This window comes from Hemibagrus wyckioides, linkage group LG02 (assembly GCF_019097595.1).
Source record: "Hemibagrus wyckioides isolate EC202008001 linkage group LG02, SWU_Hwy_1.0, whole genome shotgun sequence".
Classification (NCBI taxonomy): Eukaryota; Metazoa; Chordata; class Actinopteri; order Siluriformes; family Bagridae; genus Hemibagrus; species Hemibagrus wyckioides.
The window spans coordinates 24,227,961-24,244,624 of record NC_080711.1 but is presented as its reverse complement, the minus strand read 5'-3'; the positions used below and the strand labels follow the sequence as shown (position 1 = coordinate 24,244,624).

Here is a 16,664-nt window from a genome sequence, read left to right as displayed (position 1 = left end):
AGAAGGCAGACGTGAGCTCAGAACTGAAACTTCTCCCTCTGGCAGGTTACCATGACGACCTGCAAAATGTTTGGTGTTTTCACAGAAACCATTACGGGACACGTCGGTCTGGATGTGAGAATCTAATCTACAAGCTAAACCATCAAGATATAGTATAAATTATCTCACAAAACCAGTGCTGGAAAAAATAAAATTTTATTAAGAAATCTTCATACAACTCTTTTAAAGCGGAGGGAGACAGACAAAAGGAGAAAGAGAGACAGAGCGAGAGGGAGGGAAGAGAGAGAGAGGGAGGGAGACAGAGAGGGAGATAGAGGGCGACAGAGACAGTAAGAGAGAGGGAGACAGACAGAGAGAGAGAGAGAGAGAGAGAGAAGGAAATGTGGTACACTTGCTTAAGAAACAACAACAACAACAAAAAATGCCCTCTAACTAGCGAGGCAGTGTGTAATGCTGATTATCCAAAATGAGAACATCTGTACCTGCAATACTGCCCCTAGCGTTTATCTGGTGGTACTGCAACAGATTTTGATTTCGTGAATCAGTAATAATAATAATAATAATAATAATAATGTTATTGTGAATACGAACATCACAGTATCCTTCTCAGGGAGAATACTATTATATGTTTTTATTAGGATTAAAAAAAAATTACGTCCAGATAGCAGCATATGTGATTTAAAGAAATCTTGGAATTGTACAAATGTTAAACCTTTTACAGAACTGCGGCAGTTTTTTTCAACACGAATGGACCCACAGAAGGAATCTGTATTTAACCCAAACTGCTCCCACTGAAACATACGAGTATTAAACCTCCTTTTTTAATATAAATACTGGTGTCTCTACACCTCACCTGCCTGCCTGCATATTTTCCAGCTGTTACAAGAGCATCTTCCTCTACCTGCAGATGTTCTGCTGTGGTCTCGTATAAAGCAGGTTTCACTGAGGAAGTACAGAATTTCATCAGAACACATTTTATTGTATCAAGATCAAACAAATTACCTGACGGCAAAAAAATAAAAGAAAATAAAAAATACCACCAGCGAGAATTTTTAAAAGTCTCTCCTGAGCTGAGCAGCTCGCCTCTCTGACACTTTAGTCAATAAAAAAGAGGAAAAAAGGAGGAGGCGTTCACATTTCTCCGGCCCACACGATGTGGACGTCGCTGTAGGGTCCGTAGCGGCCGTACATGTCTTTCCCGATGATGAGGAAACACAGTGTTTTGTCTCTGGAGCTTCCGGCCGCCACCCTGCAGGCCATGGGCAGAGGCATGGCTTTGATAACGCCCATGGTTTTCCACTTGGAGAAGGTTCCGTCACTGCGCTGCTGCGTCACGTAGATGTAGTAGCAGTCCATGGCGGCGGCGTCCGGGTCCTCCTCCTCCACATTCCACAGCAGAGCGATTCCTCGCGGGTTTTTGATGGCCGCCACTTTCACCACGGGCTTCTGAGGCATGGACTTGCTGGCAGCGGCGGCGGGAAGCTGGTGCGGGAACGGAGTGTGAGGGAAAGGCGGAAGTCTGGACAGCAGGGATGCCTGGGAAATTATATAGTGTTAGAAACGTTCAGGGTCTATGAGGACTTAAAAATTAAAATCTCTCCTGATATCATTATTTACAAAATATACAAGAAATTGAAGAAAAAAAAGTGAACCCACAAGCGCTACACAGTGTGTATGATCAGAGAGGATACAATAAAATTTACACAAACATAAACCAGACACGTGTGTGTGTGTGTGTGTGTGTGCGCGCGTGTGTAAATGTGTGTGTGTGTATTTAATCCAACTTGTCCAACCTTGTGTCTTGTTCTCACATATTTTGGGTTTCATTTAAAATGTAAAAATTACACACATTTAATTCCACACATTTATCATTAATTTTTTAAATATATAATTTTATTTATATATTAATTTACATATATTATTCATTTATTAACAATAAAATTTATTAAAGTTTACTATTAAACATATATTAATATATAAATTACTTAAAAGAAATATCTATTTACTTAATTTCTTATATATTATTACTTATATTAATATAATATTATTTATATAAAATTTTTGAACATATTTTATTATATATTTATCATCTTATTAAAGTTTTTTATTTCTAATTAAAGTAACAATTAATGCACCATTTTTACTTTTTAAAAGTTTTTTTTTTTTTTTTACTTTTTTTATTTTATAATTTTAATTTTATAATTAATTTCCTTTTTACGCTCTACTAGCTAAATAAAAACATGTCTGATCTCATCGGAGTTATATAATCATTTTTAGAACATTTATCCTAAACTCTGCCGTGAGAAGACGATGACACAATGACACAATGACACCAGGTCGTACCTCTGCTTCCTGAACCTCAGGGGTTTTCTTCTTCAACATCAGAGGACGAGGAATCTCAGGAGCTTCTGCTAAAGACAGACGAGCGGTCAGTCCACACAGAGAAACTAATTCTTTAATCAACATTCAATTTTCAAAATGGAATAAAATCTGAAAAATTCAAGTCCTCATAATACCCAGTGGAGACGGTCTACTGTCCACATCGTCCTGTATGTGTGTGTGAGAGAGAGAGAGAGAGAGAGAGAGAGAGATATAAAGATTAATAAAGAAAGAATAAACATGATTGTTCCAGGCGGCTGATAAGAGCAGTGTTACCTGTGAGGAGGTTTGAGGTGAATCGATGATCTTGGTCCCATTTTGCCTGCACACTGCTTCCAAACACACACACACACACACACACACACACACACAGTTCAGCATACAAACGTCTGAAGCTCAGTTCATATCCTAATAAAATATTGTAATAATAAAACACAGTTACACATCAGTCTTATTTATAATTTACTCAAACAGTGAAAGAGGAAAGAGTTTTAAAAAAATAAATAAATAATGAAGAAAAACTAGAAGGTAAATATAATAAAAAAAATGATGCAATAAACTCAAAATGCATTATGAATATAAGGAAAATGCAACAAATTAAATTCAAAAAAGAAAAAGATCTACAAGGTACACATAAAAAATAAATAAATAAAAACAAGATGTAGAAATAAATATAAGCAAATATAATACATAAAAATATATAATATATTGCAGAACAATAAATAAAGTTTTTAATAAAGGCGTTTCTAGAAAAAAGAGAAATGCAAACTTTATATAAATCTAAAAATAAATAATAAATTAAAAAAAAAAAGAAAACAAGAAGAGCAAAGCGAAATTCAAAAATGGTGAAAAGAGTGTAAGTATCATGTTTATAAAATGCACAAAATATAATAAATAAAAATAAACACATTATAATAAAATTAAAAAAAGCTGTGGTCATGGTTGGTGTGATCCTCAGGACAGCTCTGGGTTTACAATCACACAAATAAAATCAAGCAGAACGCACCTTCTTCGTCATCTGTCAGGTCCACAACCTGATTCTTCGTACGCTGGAATTGAAAGAAAAGAGAAATGGATCAGATGGAGCTGAGGAGCGAGCTGCCACGCTCGAGTCCACAGATGGAGTGACAAGAGGAAAAGAAGACGAAAAGCTACCAAACTCTGCCAGAAGCCTTCTTTAGGTTTTCTCGCTGCGCCTCCTTCACTGGCAACGTCTACGATAACAAGAGCGAGAGAGAGGGAGAGACAGAGAGAAAGAGACAGACAGAAAGAGAGAGAGATTTGTTACTGATTTAATAAAAATAAATAAATCCACCTCGGCTGGATGTGTGAGGTGAGATGTCAGTGATGAACACACACCTCCTGATGTGGATGAGCCTGAAATCCCTCCGTTAGCAGAACTGAGGAAAAAAAAAAACAACAACAAATAATTAACTACTTTAATTATTACAAATGAATTAATTTTTCAGACACTCATGAGGATTCTGGATTCTAGTAACGGCACATGTATATCGAGGCACATCCATGTAACATCTCTCCTACACTACAGCAGCTAGAGATATAGCAGAACTTTATCCTCTATAATACAAATATATATATATTTATATATATATATAGATCTCACGGCAGGTTTTATCTCTGACTTGAGTGTGAGATAAAGTTTTGCAGCCGGTTTAACAGGACCCAAATCTGACCAATCAGAAGGCAGGATTCAGCAGCGCTGTACACCGCATGGACTAGTATGAAGAGAGAATGATGGAAAGAGCCTCTTGTGGCCTCTAGGTGGCACTGTTCACCCTTCAGAGGAGAAAATGGCGCACTCCATTCATCAGAGAACACAAGACGAATTTGTTTTTCACTGACTTAGCAAAGTGTTTTAGGGTAGAAGGCTTCACATGAATCTTACTAACGTAGCGTGCAGCGTTCAAGAGCTCTACATCTTTCTGCTTCCCAAAAACAGAGGCGTTTAGAGAGAGAGCGAGAGAGAGAGAGGGAGATAGACAGAGAGAGAGAGACACAGAAAGAAAGAAAGAGAGAGAGAGAGAGAGAGAGAGAGAGAGAGAGAGAGAGAGAGAGAGAGAGAGAGAGAGAGAGAGAGAGCAGGAAGCTGGATAGATTAACAGGAAGCCCAGGTTGCATGGGGAAGATCCGTAAGGATGAGCATGTTTTTTCTCTGTGTTAAATTCATCATTATCCATAACGAGTGTTTGTTTATAATCAACAGAAAAGTGTGTTTCCTTTCACACAGCAGATTTCCATTTAATGCACTCCAGTCTGTAAAAGCAGATCATTAGCATCAGGGAGTCTGATCTAATCTCATCAATATCACAGAGTTAATCATCTGAAAAAGACATCAGTCATCATCATATCCCATCAAAAACCCTAAAACTCTCCATGTCATTAAAATCTATTTATTTCTCTATTAAAATGAAGAACAGACACAAAAACCTAACGCTGATGATTTTATTCATTATTCAGACCTACAGTGTTTTTTGGCCTTCATGTCAGAACTAAACAAAACTAAAGCAGAGGAGCTGATATATAAGGTTTTAGAGAAGCCTTTAAATTATTAAAAAGGATTAAGAATGGCCTTTAAACATACATGCGCACACACACAAAGGAAAGGGGGGGGCAAAAACAAAAAAAGGAAAACCCCTCACCGAAGTGAGAACCAAAATAATGTGGATTAAGAAAGAAAAAAAGGGGGAAAAAAGGATTGCGAACAGCTAAATAAATAAATAAATAAATAAATAAATAAATAAATATGTTGATTAAAAATTAAAAAGCAAAGAAAAAAAACCCTAGTGTATTAAGAATAACTATGAATAATAAAAAAAATTAAGATTTATAAATAAATAAATAAATAAATAAATAAATAAATGATTAATAGAACTGAATGCAAATAGACACAAATATCCTGGAGAAACAGATTAATAGCCTTAAATAGAAATAAACAAACAAATAAATATATGAATAAATAAATAAATAAATAAACAAACTGATTAGAAATAAAAAGAGTGTATTAAGAAAAACCATAAATTAAAAAAATTACATTTATAAGTAAATAAATTATTAACAGAACTGAATGCAAATAGCCTTTCAACACACACACAGCCTCAAGAAACAGATTAATAGCCTTAAATAGAAATAAACAAATAAACAAACAAACAAATAAATAAATAAGCTGATAAAAAAACAAAGCAAAAAACCCAGAGTGTTAAGAATAGCCATGAATAATAAAAAAAAATTATAAATAAATAAATGATTAATAGAACTGAATGCAAATAACCTTAAACAGAAATAAATAAATAAATAAATTGTCAAAATATAAATCTGAGATGAAGGTCTTTTTAAGGCTTTAGTTTAATGTCAGAAAGTGTAACAGCAGAGAGATCACACTGTGTGTGTGTGTGTGTGTGTATAGGGTGTATATATACGCCATGCAGCAGACAGCGAGTGTGTTAGCGATGATGTAACCGAACCAAACGCTGCATTTTGCACATTTCAGGAAGCGGCTCTGGCAAACACACGCTATTATTAGACCCTGGAGACGAGACAGCCACTTTTTTTTAAGCTCCGTTTTCTGTGTGTGATCTCAAGTATCTGAAAATACAAAGTCCTGACGCCAAGATCTGTTTGTAAACAGAGAAATTCATACAAGTACTGCTTTCCTGGGCAAATAAATAAATAAATAAGTAAATAAACAAGTGTGTTGTTAGCAACAAGCTAACTCTGCTGAATGAAGAGTCCTGTACACGTCTGTCTGAACTGAAGGGTCAGGGGTAGAGGTCAGAAATTCGGAGTAATGAGGTTTAATCTAATGCAGCAATTTAATCAGAAGCTTTTAAAGGTTATTTTACACATTTCAACCAATCAGGAAGCTGCACACTTTCTAGCTCCGCCCACATGCTGATTTTCAGTGGTTAGTGGTTTCAGTAAATAGTAATAACACAATTTTAATAAATGTTATTTACTAATTTAAAAATATGACAACACATAACAAAAGTAAGAAGAAGAAGAAGAAGAAGAAGAAGAAGAAGAAGAAGAAGAAGAAGAAGAAGTAGTAGTAGTAGTAGTAGTAGTACCTGGTCCTGGATTTTTCCTTTGTTTTTATCTCAGGTGTTGGGATGAGATTCTGGGATCCAGTGGCAGTGAAAGAATTCACACACACACACATACACACACACAAATAAAATATAAGTTTAAAAACACACTCTGTGTTTGGACACATAATTTTAATTCATGTCTATGACGTCAGAGTGGGCGGGGTTAACTAACGGCATGACTATCCAGGGGAGCATTCAGTCCCTGCTGTGTTCACACTGCACGATGGATCGGTGACGGGAGGTTTCACACTGCATGGCTAAACAATACACAACTCTGTCTGCTCCGCAAACTGCGTTTCACAACCGAACATACTCCAGAAATGATCAGGAAATAATGCGAGATCACACGTGAGATCTGAGGTCTGGTACCAGACTGGAAATGGAACCACGCAAAAAGTTTGCGATCCAAATGGTCAGTGCAGGGAATAAGGATTGTGCGTTCTGTATAATTATAATAACAAATGAATAATTTTGCAATGTGCTGCTGCTGATGCGGCTGGTCAGGCAAATATTTCTGCTTTATTTCTGTTTGATGCTATTGTAAAGCTTATTTATTCTGATATAACTATATTTAAGACATTTTTTTCCTGATAAAAACCTATAGTCTCTATTAAACTATAATATTGTGCTTCAACCGAAGCCGTGCTTGCTGATATTGTGGTCTGTAACTCCTCCCCGAACTGACCGCTGCCCTGTATCTCGCTCTCTCATTGTCATCGTCGAGGTCAGAGCTCCTTTCACGCCGCAGGATTTTGAGTCGCCGACAGGTCCAGATATTTAGCGTGCCAAATATTTGCAGACTCATCGGCAACTCGGTTAGGTCGCATCTTTGGTCATTCACACTGCGCAATTGTCACTCGCATGCAAGAGCTCCGATTTGCCTTGATTTAGGGTGTTTGTCTGCAATTTCACAAAACCAGTCGGCGACTTAAAATCGTGCAGTGTGAACTCGGCATAAGCAAAGACACTTTTTTTTTTTTTTTTTTTATAAAATAACAAAAATTTGGCAAAATGTAATCATTAATGCGAGTGACAGAAAAGTGTGGGGGTGCCAATACTTATAATCAACCCATTCCGAAGCCCCGCCCACTTAACCACAAACTAAACTAAAAAGTAAAAGACTAAAAAGAGATAGGTGAAAGTGTGTAATTCCCAGGATAAGTGACGAGCGGTCGTGTAAATGTCACGAAGAATAAATAACTAACTAACTAAATCCTGTTTGGTGTGGATTGTGATGATCACGGCTCCCTCCTGAGTTTTAAAACGATTTTATTCCTCTCTTCTCCCCGTCACTGCTGCTGGTAAGAATATCTCTCCTGACCTCATGACTCATCTCTGTGTACACATGACTCATGTGTGTGTCTTACAGTCATAATTACACACTCGATATGAATCCTAGAATAGTTCATACACCGCTCTAATGAGCAGAGTCTCGTCACGAGAATCTGATTCACGAGTAAATTAAACAAGTTACAGAAAAGTGAGAAAAGCAAGTTTATTTCTTATATAGATTTCCTCATTATGCTAATAATCAGTCATGGTGACTCGTTTTTACTGACTCGAGCTGAATATTTATCAGAAATTTATCAGAAAGAAAGAGTCTTAAAAAAGGAAAAGGAAAGCTGACATCGCTTTAACTTTGCTTTTTAACAATACAAGCCGTGTTTTGGATAAACGATTCAATAATTAACCGTATATTTCATCTCACTTTGTGAGATGTTCAGTGTTCCAAAGCACTGCAGCTTTGGAAAAAACAAAACAAAAAAACAACCTAAAATAAACTAAACACAAGGCAACTGATTCACTTCTTGCAGGTGAGTCGACTCAGAGTCGGATCATTTTCTCAATAGAGTTCATTAATAAGAGGAGGGAAGAGAACGCCTCGCTCGGCCACTGTCGGATCAGAGCGCTCTCACCTGCTGTGTTCTCACCCGCGTAAAGAACTGAAACAGACCCGGTCTCATTCCTCTGGATTTAAGCCACGCCTCCTACCTGAAATTTTGACCTGAGTCTAAACTGTGTGCTTCAAAGATTTATGATTTTAGCGTAATGTCAGAAGACGTCACTTTGGAGCTCAGTGCTAAACTGGAGGTCTGGGAGTTGCACGCTATATTAGATCTGCGTAGTGAGTGGGAGGAGACAGCGCTCTATCCAAATGTACTCCTTTAACCCTTAAATGCTTGTATTGAGTGACGAAACGTCATTTCATACACGCCGGTGACCTTTTACCTGATCCTGGGTCACATCCAAGCTTCTGCGTTTCCGTAAGTCTGCAAACACGGAGTCGCCTCTTCGCTTCACTTTCCTGATGTGTGCCTGGAAAAAGGAAATAGAAATAAACAAACAAACAAACATTTTAAAGGTGAAATTTACCAACGCCGGCTGTGAGTGAGTGTTTGGATTGATGATGTTTCTTGTCTTTAAGACAGAGACAGTGAGCTCACAGGTGTATTACCTGGCTGCGCTGGGCTCTCTGACTGATTTACAGCCAAGATGGGGTGTGTCTGTAAAATGATGGGTGTGTCTGTAAAATGATTGACAGGAGGCTCAAGCAAACAGAATCTAGCACTATGGACAGGAAGGCATTTTTACGTATTGTGCTGAGGCTGTAGAAAAGTATAATTTATAATATGTAAGCACTTCTTCTAGACTAGTTGTGAGAAATAAAAAATATTGATGTTTGTTAAAGAAAGATGATGTAGGGTTTTGGATCCTTTAGCATAGACTAATGATTACAGTCGGCAGTTGTGTACACTGTGGTAGTATTTTTGAGCCTGTATCAGTTTGTGTAAGTGTAGAAGACAGAAAGACATCATGAGTACACCACATTGCCAAAAGTTTTGGGACACCTGCCTTTACATGCACATGAATGTAATATGGAGTTGTCCCGCCCTTTACGGCTATAACAGCTTCATCTCTTCTGGGAAGGCTTTCCACAAGGTTTAGGAGTGTGTTTATGGGAATTGTTGATCATTCTTCTAGAAGCACATTTGTGAGGTCACACACTGATGTTGGACGAGAAGGTCTGGCTCACAGTCTCCACTCTAATTCATCCCAAAGGTGTTCTATGGGGTTGAGGTCAGGACTCTGTGCAGGCCAGTCAAGTTCCTCCACACCAAACTCACTCATCCATGTCTTTATGGACCTTGCTTTGTGCCCTGGTGTGCAGTCATGTTGGAAGAGGAAGGGGTCATCCCCAAATGTCTTGGTATGAAGCTGAAGCATTAAGAGTTCCTTTCACTGGAACTAATGGGCCGAGCCCACCCGCTGAAAAACAACACCTGAATTCAATGATCTGGAGGGGTCTCCCAAAACTTTTGGCAATATTGTGTAGTTCACAGACACCACCTCTGTTTGATGATCTAATAGTATAAGGTTTTAGCCAACAGGAGGGACATGATGTCTAAGTGTGCCTGTTAAGGCTTTGGTCAGCCAGTAGAGTAACCGTTACAGCATTAAGGCTCGTTAGAAAAAGATGTAGTTTGAACCACGGCATCAATCGAAGCTCTGCTGAAGTGGAAGTCAAGAACAGGTCGAGTGCTCTCAGTAGTGCTGGACCCTTTAGAAACTAGGAACTGGGATCTGTGGGAGTCCACATTTTGTTGGAGCACATTTGATGTAAATCAAGGTCAACACGGGTCAAAGGAAGGACACAAGAAAACACTGATCAAATAATTAACGGGGAAAAGAAGAGTGGCTCAGAGACTTACCCGTGATGTCTCCTCAAACATAGATGATTCACAATATAAGCAGTAAAAACCTCAGTGATGGGGATAAAGGAAACGCCCATTTTTTGAAATACATGGCATTAAAGATTATAATGGAAAACGAAAAAGTAGAATATAATTGTATTCGGAAAAGGTCCTAACTTCGTCTCGACTAGGGGAATTTTGGCTGAAGATATCATTAAAGATAAGGAAAAATAATATAAACAGGGGTTGGACACTGTGAGGCAGAAGGTTGTTGAGATGTTCTTCTCAACTCGAGTAACTCGTTACTTACAATCAGCACTGATTGTAATAGACCTTACATACAGCATTTATCCAGTCTGTATACTTGGTTTTTAACCTGCTTGACTGGGCTTGTCTGGTCAAAGTGGTGTTGGAATCAGAAGGATTAAATCTGATGATCTTTTTATTTACCATAACGCTCTTCTGTTGCATACTCACCTCGAGCTTCCGAAGTCTGGTGTCGTATTTGGGTTCACTCTCAGCCTCCTGTATTCTCTCCATCAGGGCTTTCATCGTTTTGTCTGACTGCTCCAGGGCAGACTGGACCTCTTTGGAGATCAGCTCCTGGACCTGCCATCATACATACACACACACACACACACAATTATATGTAATATATAATATGTTAATAACCAGAGACGCAATCAGTGAAATGATTTATAAGCAATAGACTTGCAATATTGATTTTCCTCTGCTTCTGAATTACTTCTTATCCTGCTTCCTTCCATTTTTTTTTATCCAATCTAATTTATTTCTCTCCTAGCTTCAGCAGACACTTGAGTAATGTTCAGACACCTCTTTCAGCTCGGTAGTGTTCCTCAGTCATGTTAAAAACCTCTCCGCTTCTAGATTAAGTGTTAAACCCTGTTTACTGTGACTGATCTATCACCTGGGCCGTGGAGAAGGTTCCAGCGGCACTTGATTTTTCAGATCCTTCATCGCATCGTCTCCCTTTCATACCTGGAAAAAAAGGAAGAAAGAATTTATTATATTATTAGACCTTAACTATTATTTATTCATTTTGGACCAAGTTTGGGGTTACAATAAACAAGCAGAAATTTACACAGCTTTAAATCTAACCTCAGATGTCCTAATCAAATGAACCGGTGTTAAATGTTTAAACCAATAGATGCAATAAAAATAAATAAATAAAAATCAGATTTTAAATAATAACGTATAAGTACCAAAAACCCTGATTAATAACTTGCCTAAAAATAATAACAATAATAAAAATAATAACAATAACATTTACCTATACTTTATGTGGATTTAAAACATTTTTGTGCTTCTTATTATTATTATTATTTCTTAATCCCAATTCGTTTACTTAATTTAAATTACATATTAAATTTAATGGTTCTAGTGATTAAGCAACATCGAGGGCCGTATCCCAAAAAGCTCACTACTGTGTGTAAAAGTGCACTACGTATACCACGACGTAACGGAATCTACTCCCTACTTAGGGCACTACGACTTTGACTAAACGAGCGATTTGGAACACAGCCCAAATTCTTCCAAAAGTTGATGGACGGCTACTACTAAACAATGAAACGACACGGTGACAAAAAACACCTTAAGAACGACTGATTATTGCATATTTAACATTTGAATATTAAAACATGTAAACAGTTGAAAAGTAATCTTTATAACCTCACCTTTGCTGGCTATTACACCATATATGTCTTATATTAACAACTGTTTTTTGTGCAACCAGATATACAGGATAACCGATATGTTTAGCGTGTTAAAAAAAACTGCTGGAGTTTATTAATTCATACATGATAAAAATGTATTTATCTTCAATTTTACAGTGATAACGTTCAGTCCAGCTTGCTCCAGCCAGCTAGCTAGCTAGATTCCGTCAGCTACCTCTTGTAAACAGCTAACGTTCACCGGAAGTTCATGTATCCTAAACGCCTATATTTAATATCTATATATTTGTAATATTAACCAAATATCTGCTTGAAGTCTGAGTACTTCTTCGTTATATTTGTAGCCTTTAAGTGCATGAATAATAGCACTGCAGGGCTAACTGGCTAGCAATATAGCACTAGCTCCTGGTGATAGCTTCCATTCAACCCGCGCGATGTCTTTTTTCGCTTTCCTTTTGTAAATAAATGTAAAAAAAATATATTTTTACTCACTGGTCATTTTGTAAAACACCGCAAATAAATGTCCAGCCCGCCTCAGTGGGAAATCACACGCTGTTTTTTTTTTTCCCACCTCAAGCTGCTGCTTCAGTTTACAGTAACGGATCAAACCAGGGACAGGGGGCGTGGCTTCTTTTTGGAAGTGGGCGGGCTTAGGATTAGCTCCTGCTCTGATTGGCTGATTTGGAATCTGTACCACTTTTCCCTCCCTTTTTTTCAGTTTAGCATAGCAATCGACTAGAGTGAAGAATAAAATACGATAGAAACTGTAGGTTTTTTTCAGTATAAAGTTCATCCAATTAATCAGTTACATAAATCTGTATATCTGGATTCTAATTGGTCAAAAGATGTTGATTGGTCCATTACTATAATCACAAAAAGTATTTAATGCTTTAGGCTCACCCCTGTGGTAAATCTCTTGTGGGCGTGGTCTGTCTCGTGCATTTTAATTTTTAATTATTTCAACATTTAGTAGCTATATCTACCTCTAAATCTAGCTAGTTAAGCACAAATTAAATAACATTAAATGGTGTAAAATATCCATTATTTGCATTCCATGTCACATGATTGTCTTGGAATTCTAACTAGATTAGATTAGATTCAACTTTATTGTCTTGTCACTGTGCAGAGTATATATATATATATATATATATATATATATATATATATATATATATATATATATATATATATATATATATATATATAATGCATGTTTAAATAGTATTGTTATATACAGGATAAAAATACAGTAGTGCAAACGTTTTTTTAAATTTCTGTAGTGCAAAGATGCCAGGTGTATATCAGTGAGGTAAAGTAAATTAACACAGATATTACAGTGTATCAGTGTGATCAGCTCTTCAGTAAGGAAACAGACACAGGGAAGAAGCTATTTCTCAGTCTGTTTGTGCGGGCGCTAAGCCACAGGAAGCGCCTTCTGGATGGGAGAAGGGTAAATAGTCCATGATTCGGGTGCGAGGCGTTTTAAACCACTGAAGGGCTTTACGGTCTGTAGCTGAAGGCAGTAACGTGACCCTGCAGCATGTCTTCTGAGTGCCATGTTGAGTCATGGGAAATAATTGGAGTAATCACATTGTTTTTATGAACGCTTTCGCCACAAAACTACGCCTTATTGTTCTCATTACTGTGAGCGATGCCTAATGAGAGAAGGAGCTCGCTCCTCAGGATTGATATTTAGCCTTTTTTGCGGTCGTTATGTTCGTCAGAGCACAGTGATGAGCCCGCAGTGTTCTCATCAGCATCATTAGAACATTTACAAATTAGAAAGCTGAAATCATGCGGAGAACCAGAGAATAAGACAAAAAAAAAACATCATCTTGAAAATGTTTCAGCTTTACCTCGCTGACACTGGAGACTCCTTCCATAATCTGCTCAGTATTAGGTTTGGACTCTAATTTTTATACAGCACAACCTCAACATAGGAATTGAATCGGTTCTGGAGGCGAGATCTTGTCAGATAATCTGTTACAGCTGCCCAAAAATTATGACCAATATGACCAGTACATAGACTGTATGGCTGCTTACAAAGAACTGACCCAAGCCGACTATTCCATGTCAAGGCTCCTCACAGGAAGTCGTGCCACCAAGCTTGGGCTAAAAATAGAACAGAGCACCCACACCATCAATCTGTCAACAAAAAACACCTAGAAATCACCTAGCTTTTGAGCGCATGCCGAAGGCGATGTTGGTGTTGTGGGTTGACTCTTTCCAAACAGCTTTCACTGACTGAAAAAAATTTGAAAATTCGTGAACTCAATTCGCTCGGCTTTCCACTGTTTTGATTGGCTCTTGGACGTATGGCAAACTTAGCTGACGCAACTTGTCCTCTCTTTCCTATGCTGAAAATGTTTCGTACGCCGATGCAAATTTCTTGCAAAATTTCAATTATTAAGGCAAAAAGTCATAAGGGAGGACATTCGCATGCCGAGGTTCCACTGTATCTTTGTTAAGATTGTGTAAATATATAAATATGTATATCACCTATATATGTGTGTGTTTGTAATTTAATATTAATAAAAAGCATCCAGCAAAGAATCCGAGAGAAAAAAACGAAAGGTTAAAAGACAAAACACTTCCAGTAAATATAATTACAGAAAAGTTTTTTATTCAGATCAGAGCTGATATATTGAAATATTGCTGTATAGATGGGGAAAAAAACAACACATGGCAGTAGAGAGAGAGAGAGAGAGAGAGAGAGAGAGCGAGTACAGAGAGAGAGAGAGAGCAAGTGAGTACAGAGAGAGAGAAAGAAAGAGAGAGAGAGTACAGAGAGAGAGAATGTACAGAGAGAGAGAGAGAGTACAGAGAGAGAGAATGTACAGAGAGAGAGAGAGTACAGAGAGAGAGAGAGAGAGAGAGAGAGAGAGAGAGAATGTACAGAGAGAGAGAGAGAGAGTACAGAGAGAGAGAAAGATAGAGAGAGAGAGTACAGAGAGAGAGAATGTACAGAGAGAGAGAGAGAGTACAGAGAGAGAGAGAGAGAGAGAGAGAGAGAGAGAGAATGTACAGAGAGAGAGAGAGTACAGAGAGAGAGAGAGAATGTACAGAGAGAGAGAGAGAGTACAGAGAGAGAGAAAGAAAGAGAGAGAGAGTACAGAGAGAGAGAATGTACAGAGAGAGAGAGAGAGTACAGAGAGAGAGAGAGAGAGAGAGAGAGAGAGAATGTACAGAGAGAGAGAGAGAGTACAGAGAGAGAGAGAGAGAGAGAGAGAGAATGTACAGAGAGAGAGAGAGAGAGTACAGAGAGAGAGAGAATGTACAGAGAGAGAGAGAGAGTACAGAGAGAGAGAGAGAGAGAGAGAGAGAATGTACAGAGAGAGAGAGAGAGAGAGAGAGAGAGAATGTACAGAGAGAGAGAGAGTACAGAGAGAGAGAGAGAGAGAGAGAATGTACAGAGAGAAAGAGAGAGTACAGAGAGAGAGAGAGAGAGAATGTACAGAGAGAGAGAGAGAGAGAGAGAGTACAGAGAGAATACATATGTAATGAACAGATGTCTGAATGATTGTGTGTGTTGTTAATGCAGCAGCGTGAATGTTTATAACATGATGAAATATTTAAGGACGTCAGTGCTATCAGAGCAGGCCTGTTCAGTGTGATGCTAATGGAAGCATATGAACAACTCGGAATTACGAGTTATTTCTTTAAAGATATCAGGTATATACAGTGAGGGAAAAAATGATTTGATCCCCTGCTCATTTTGTACGTTTGCCCACTGATAAAGAAATGATCAGTCTGTAATTTTAATGGTAGGTTTATCTGAACAGTGAGAGACAGAATAACAACAAAAAAATCCAGAAAAACACATTTCAAAAAAGTTCTACATTGATTTGCATTTTATTGAGTGAAATAAGTATTTGACCCCTTTGCAAAACATGACTTAGTACTTGGTGCCAAACCCTTGTTGGCAATCACAGACGTCAGACATTTCTTGTAGTTGGCCACCAGGTTTGCACACATCTCACATCTCAAGGAATTTGGGCCCACTCCTCTTTGCAGATCCTCTCCAGGTCATTAAGGTTTTGTGGCTGACCCTTCAGCTCCCTCCACAGATTTTCTATGGGATTAAGGTCTGGAGACTGGCTAGGCCACTACAGGACCTTAATGTGCTTCTTTTTGAACCACTCCTTTGTTGCCTTGGCCGTGTGTTTTGGGTCATTGTCAGGCTGGAATATCCATCCACGACCCATTTTCAATGCCCTGGCTGAGGGAAGGAGGTTCTCACTCAAGATCCCCTTAGTAGAAAAACACCCCCAAAACATAATGTTTCCACCTCCATGTTTGATGGTGGGGATGGTGTACTTGGGGTCATAGGCAGCATTCCTCCTCCTCCAAACACGGCGAGTTGAGGTGATGCCAAAGAGCTGGATTTTGGTCTCATTTGACCACAACACTTTCACCAGTTCTCCTCTGAATCATTCAGATGTTCACTGGCAAACTTCAGATGGTCCTGTACATGTGCTTTCTTTAGCAGGGGGACCTTGCGGGCGCTACTGGATTTCAGTCTTTCACGGCGTAGTGTGTTACCAATTGTTTTCTTGGTGACTGTGGTCCCAGCTGCCTTGAGATCATTGACAAAATCCTCCAGTGTAATTCTGGGCTGATTCCTCGCCGTTCTCATGATCATTGAAACTCCATGAGGTGAGATCTTGCATGGAGCCCCAGACCGAGGAAGATTGACAGTCCTTTTGTGTTTCTTCCATTTGGGAATAATCGCACCAACTGTTGTCACCTTCTCACCAAGCTGCTTGACGATGGTCTTGTAGCTCATTCCAGCCTTG

At 38.2% G+C, this 16,664-nt stretch overlaps 1 protein-coding gene across 4 annotated transcripts; it reads right to left on the bottom strand.

Moving 5' to 3' along the window:
• Positions 1-179: 179 nt before the first annotated feature.
• Positions 180-12,490, bottom strand: atf7ip2 (activating transcription factor 7 interacting protein 2). 4 transcript variants are annotated; one of them, XM_058416478.1, is made up of 12 exons: positions 12,361-12,490; positions 11,106-11,176; positions 10,655-10,786; positions 8,715-8,801; positions 6,465-6,514; positions 3,739-3,779; positions 3,535-3,593; positions 3,386-3,428; positions 2,656-2,711; positions 2,517-2,547; positions 2,344-2,411; positions 180-1,536 (listed from the first exon to the last, which is right to left on the bottom strand). In XM_058416478.1, the coding sequence occupies exons 1-12, from the start codon at positions 12,365-12,367 to the stop codon at positions 1,132-1,134; spliced, it is 1,050 nt and encodes a 349-aa protein (XP_058272461.1). In that variant the 5' UTR covers positions 12,368-12,490; the 3' UTR covers positions 180-1,131. The 4 variants fall into 4 exon arrangements, with proteins under 4 accessions (XP_058272461.1, XP_058272481.1, XP_058272472.1 ...); XM_058416498.1 differs by having other exon boundaries at positions 2,344-2,408; XM_058416489.1 differs by having other exon boundaries at positions 2,656-2,708.
• Positions 12,491-16,664: the final 4,174 nt, after the last annotated feature.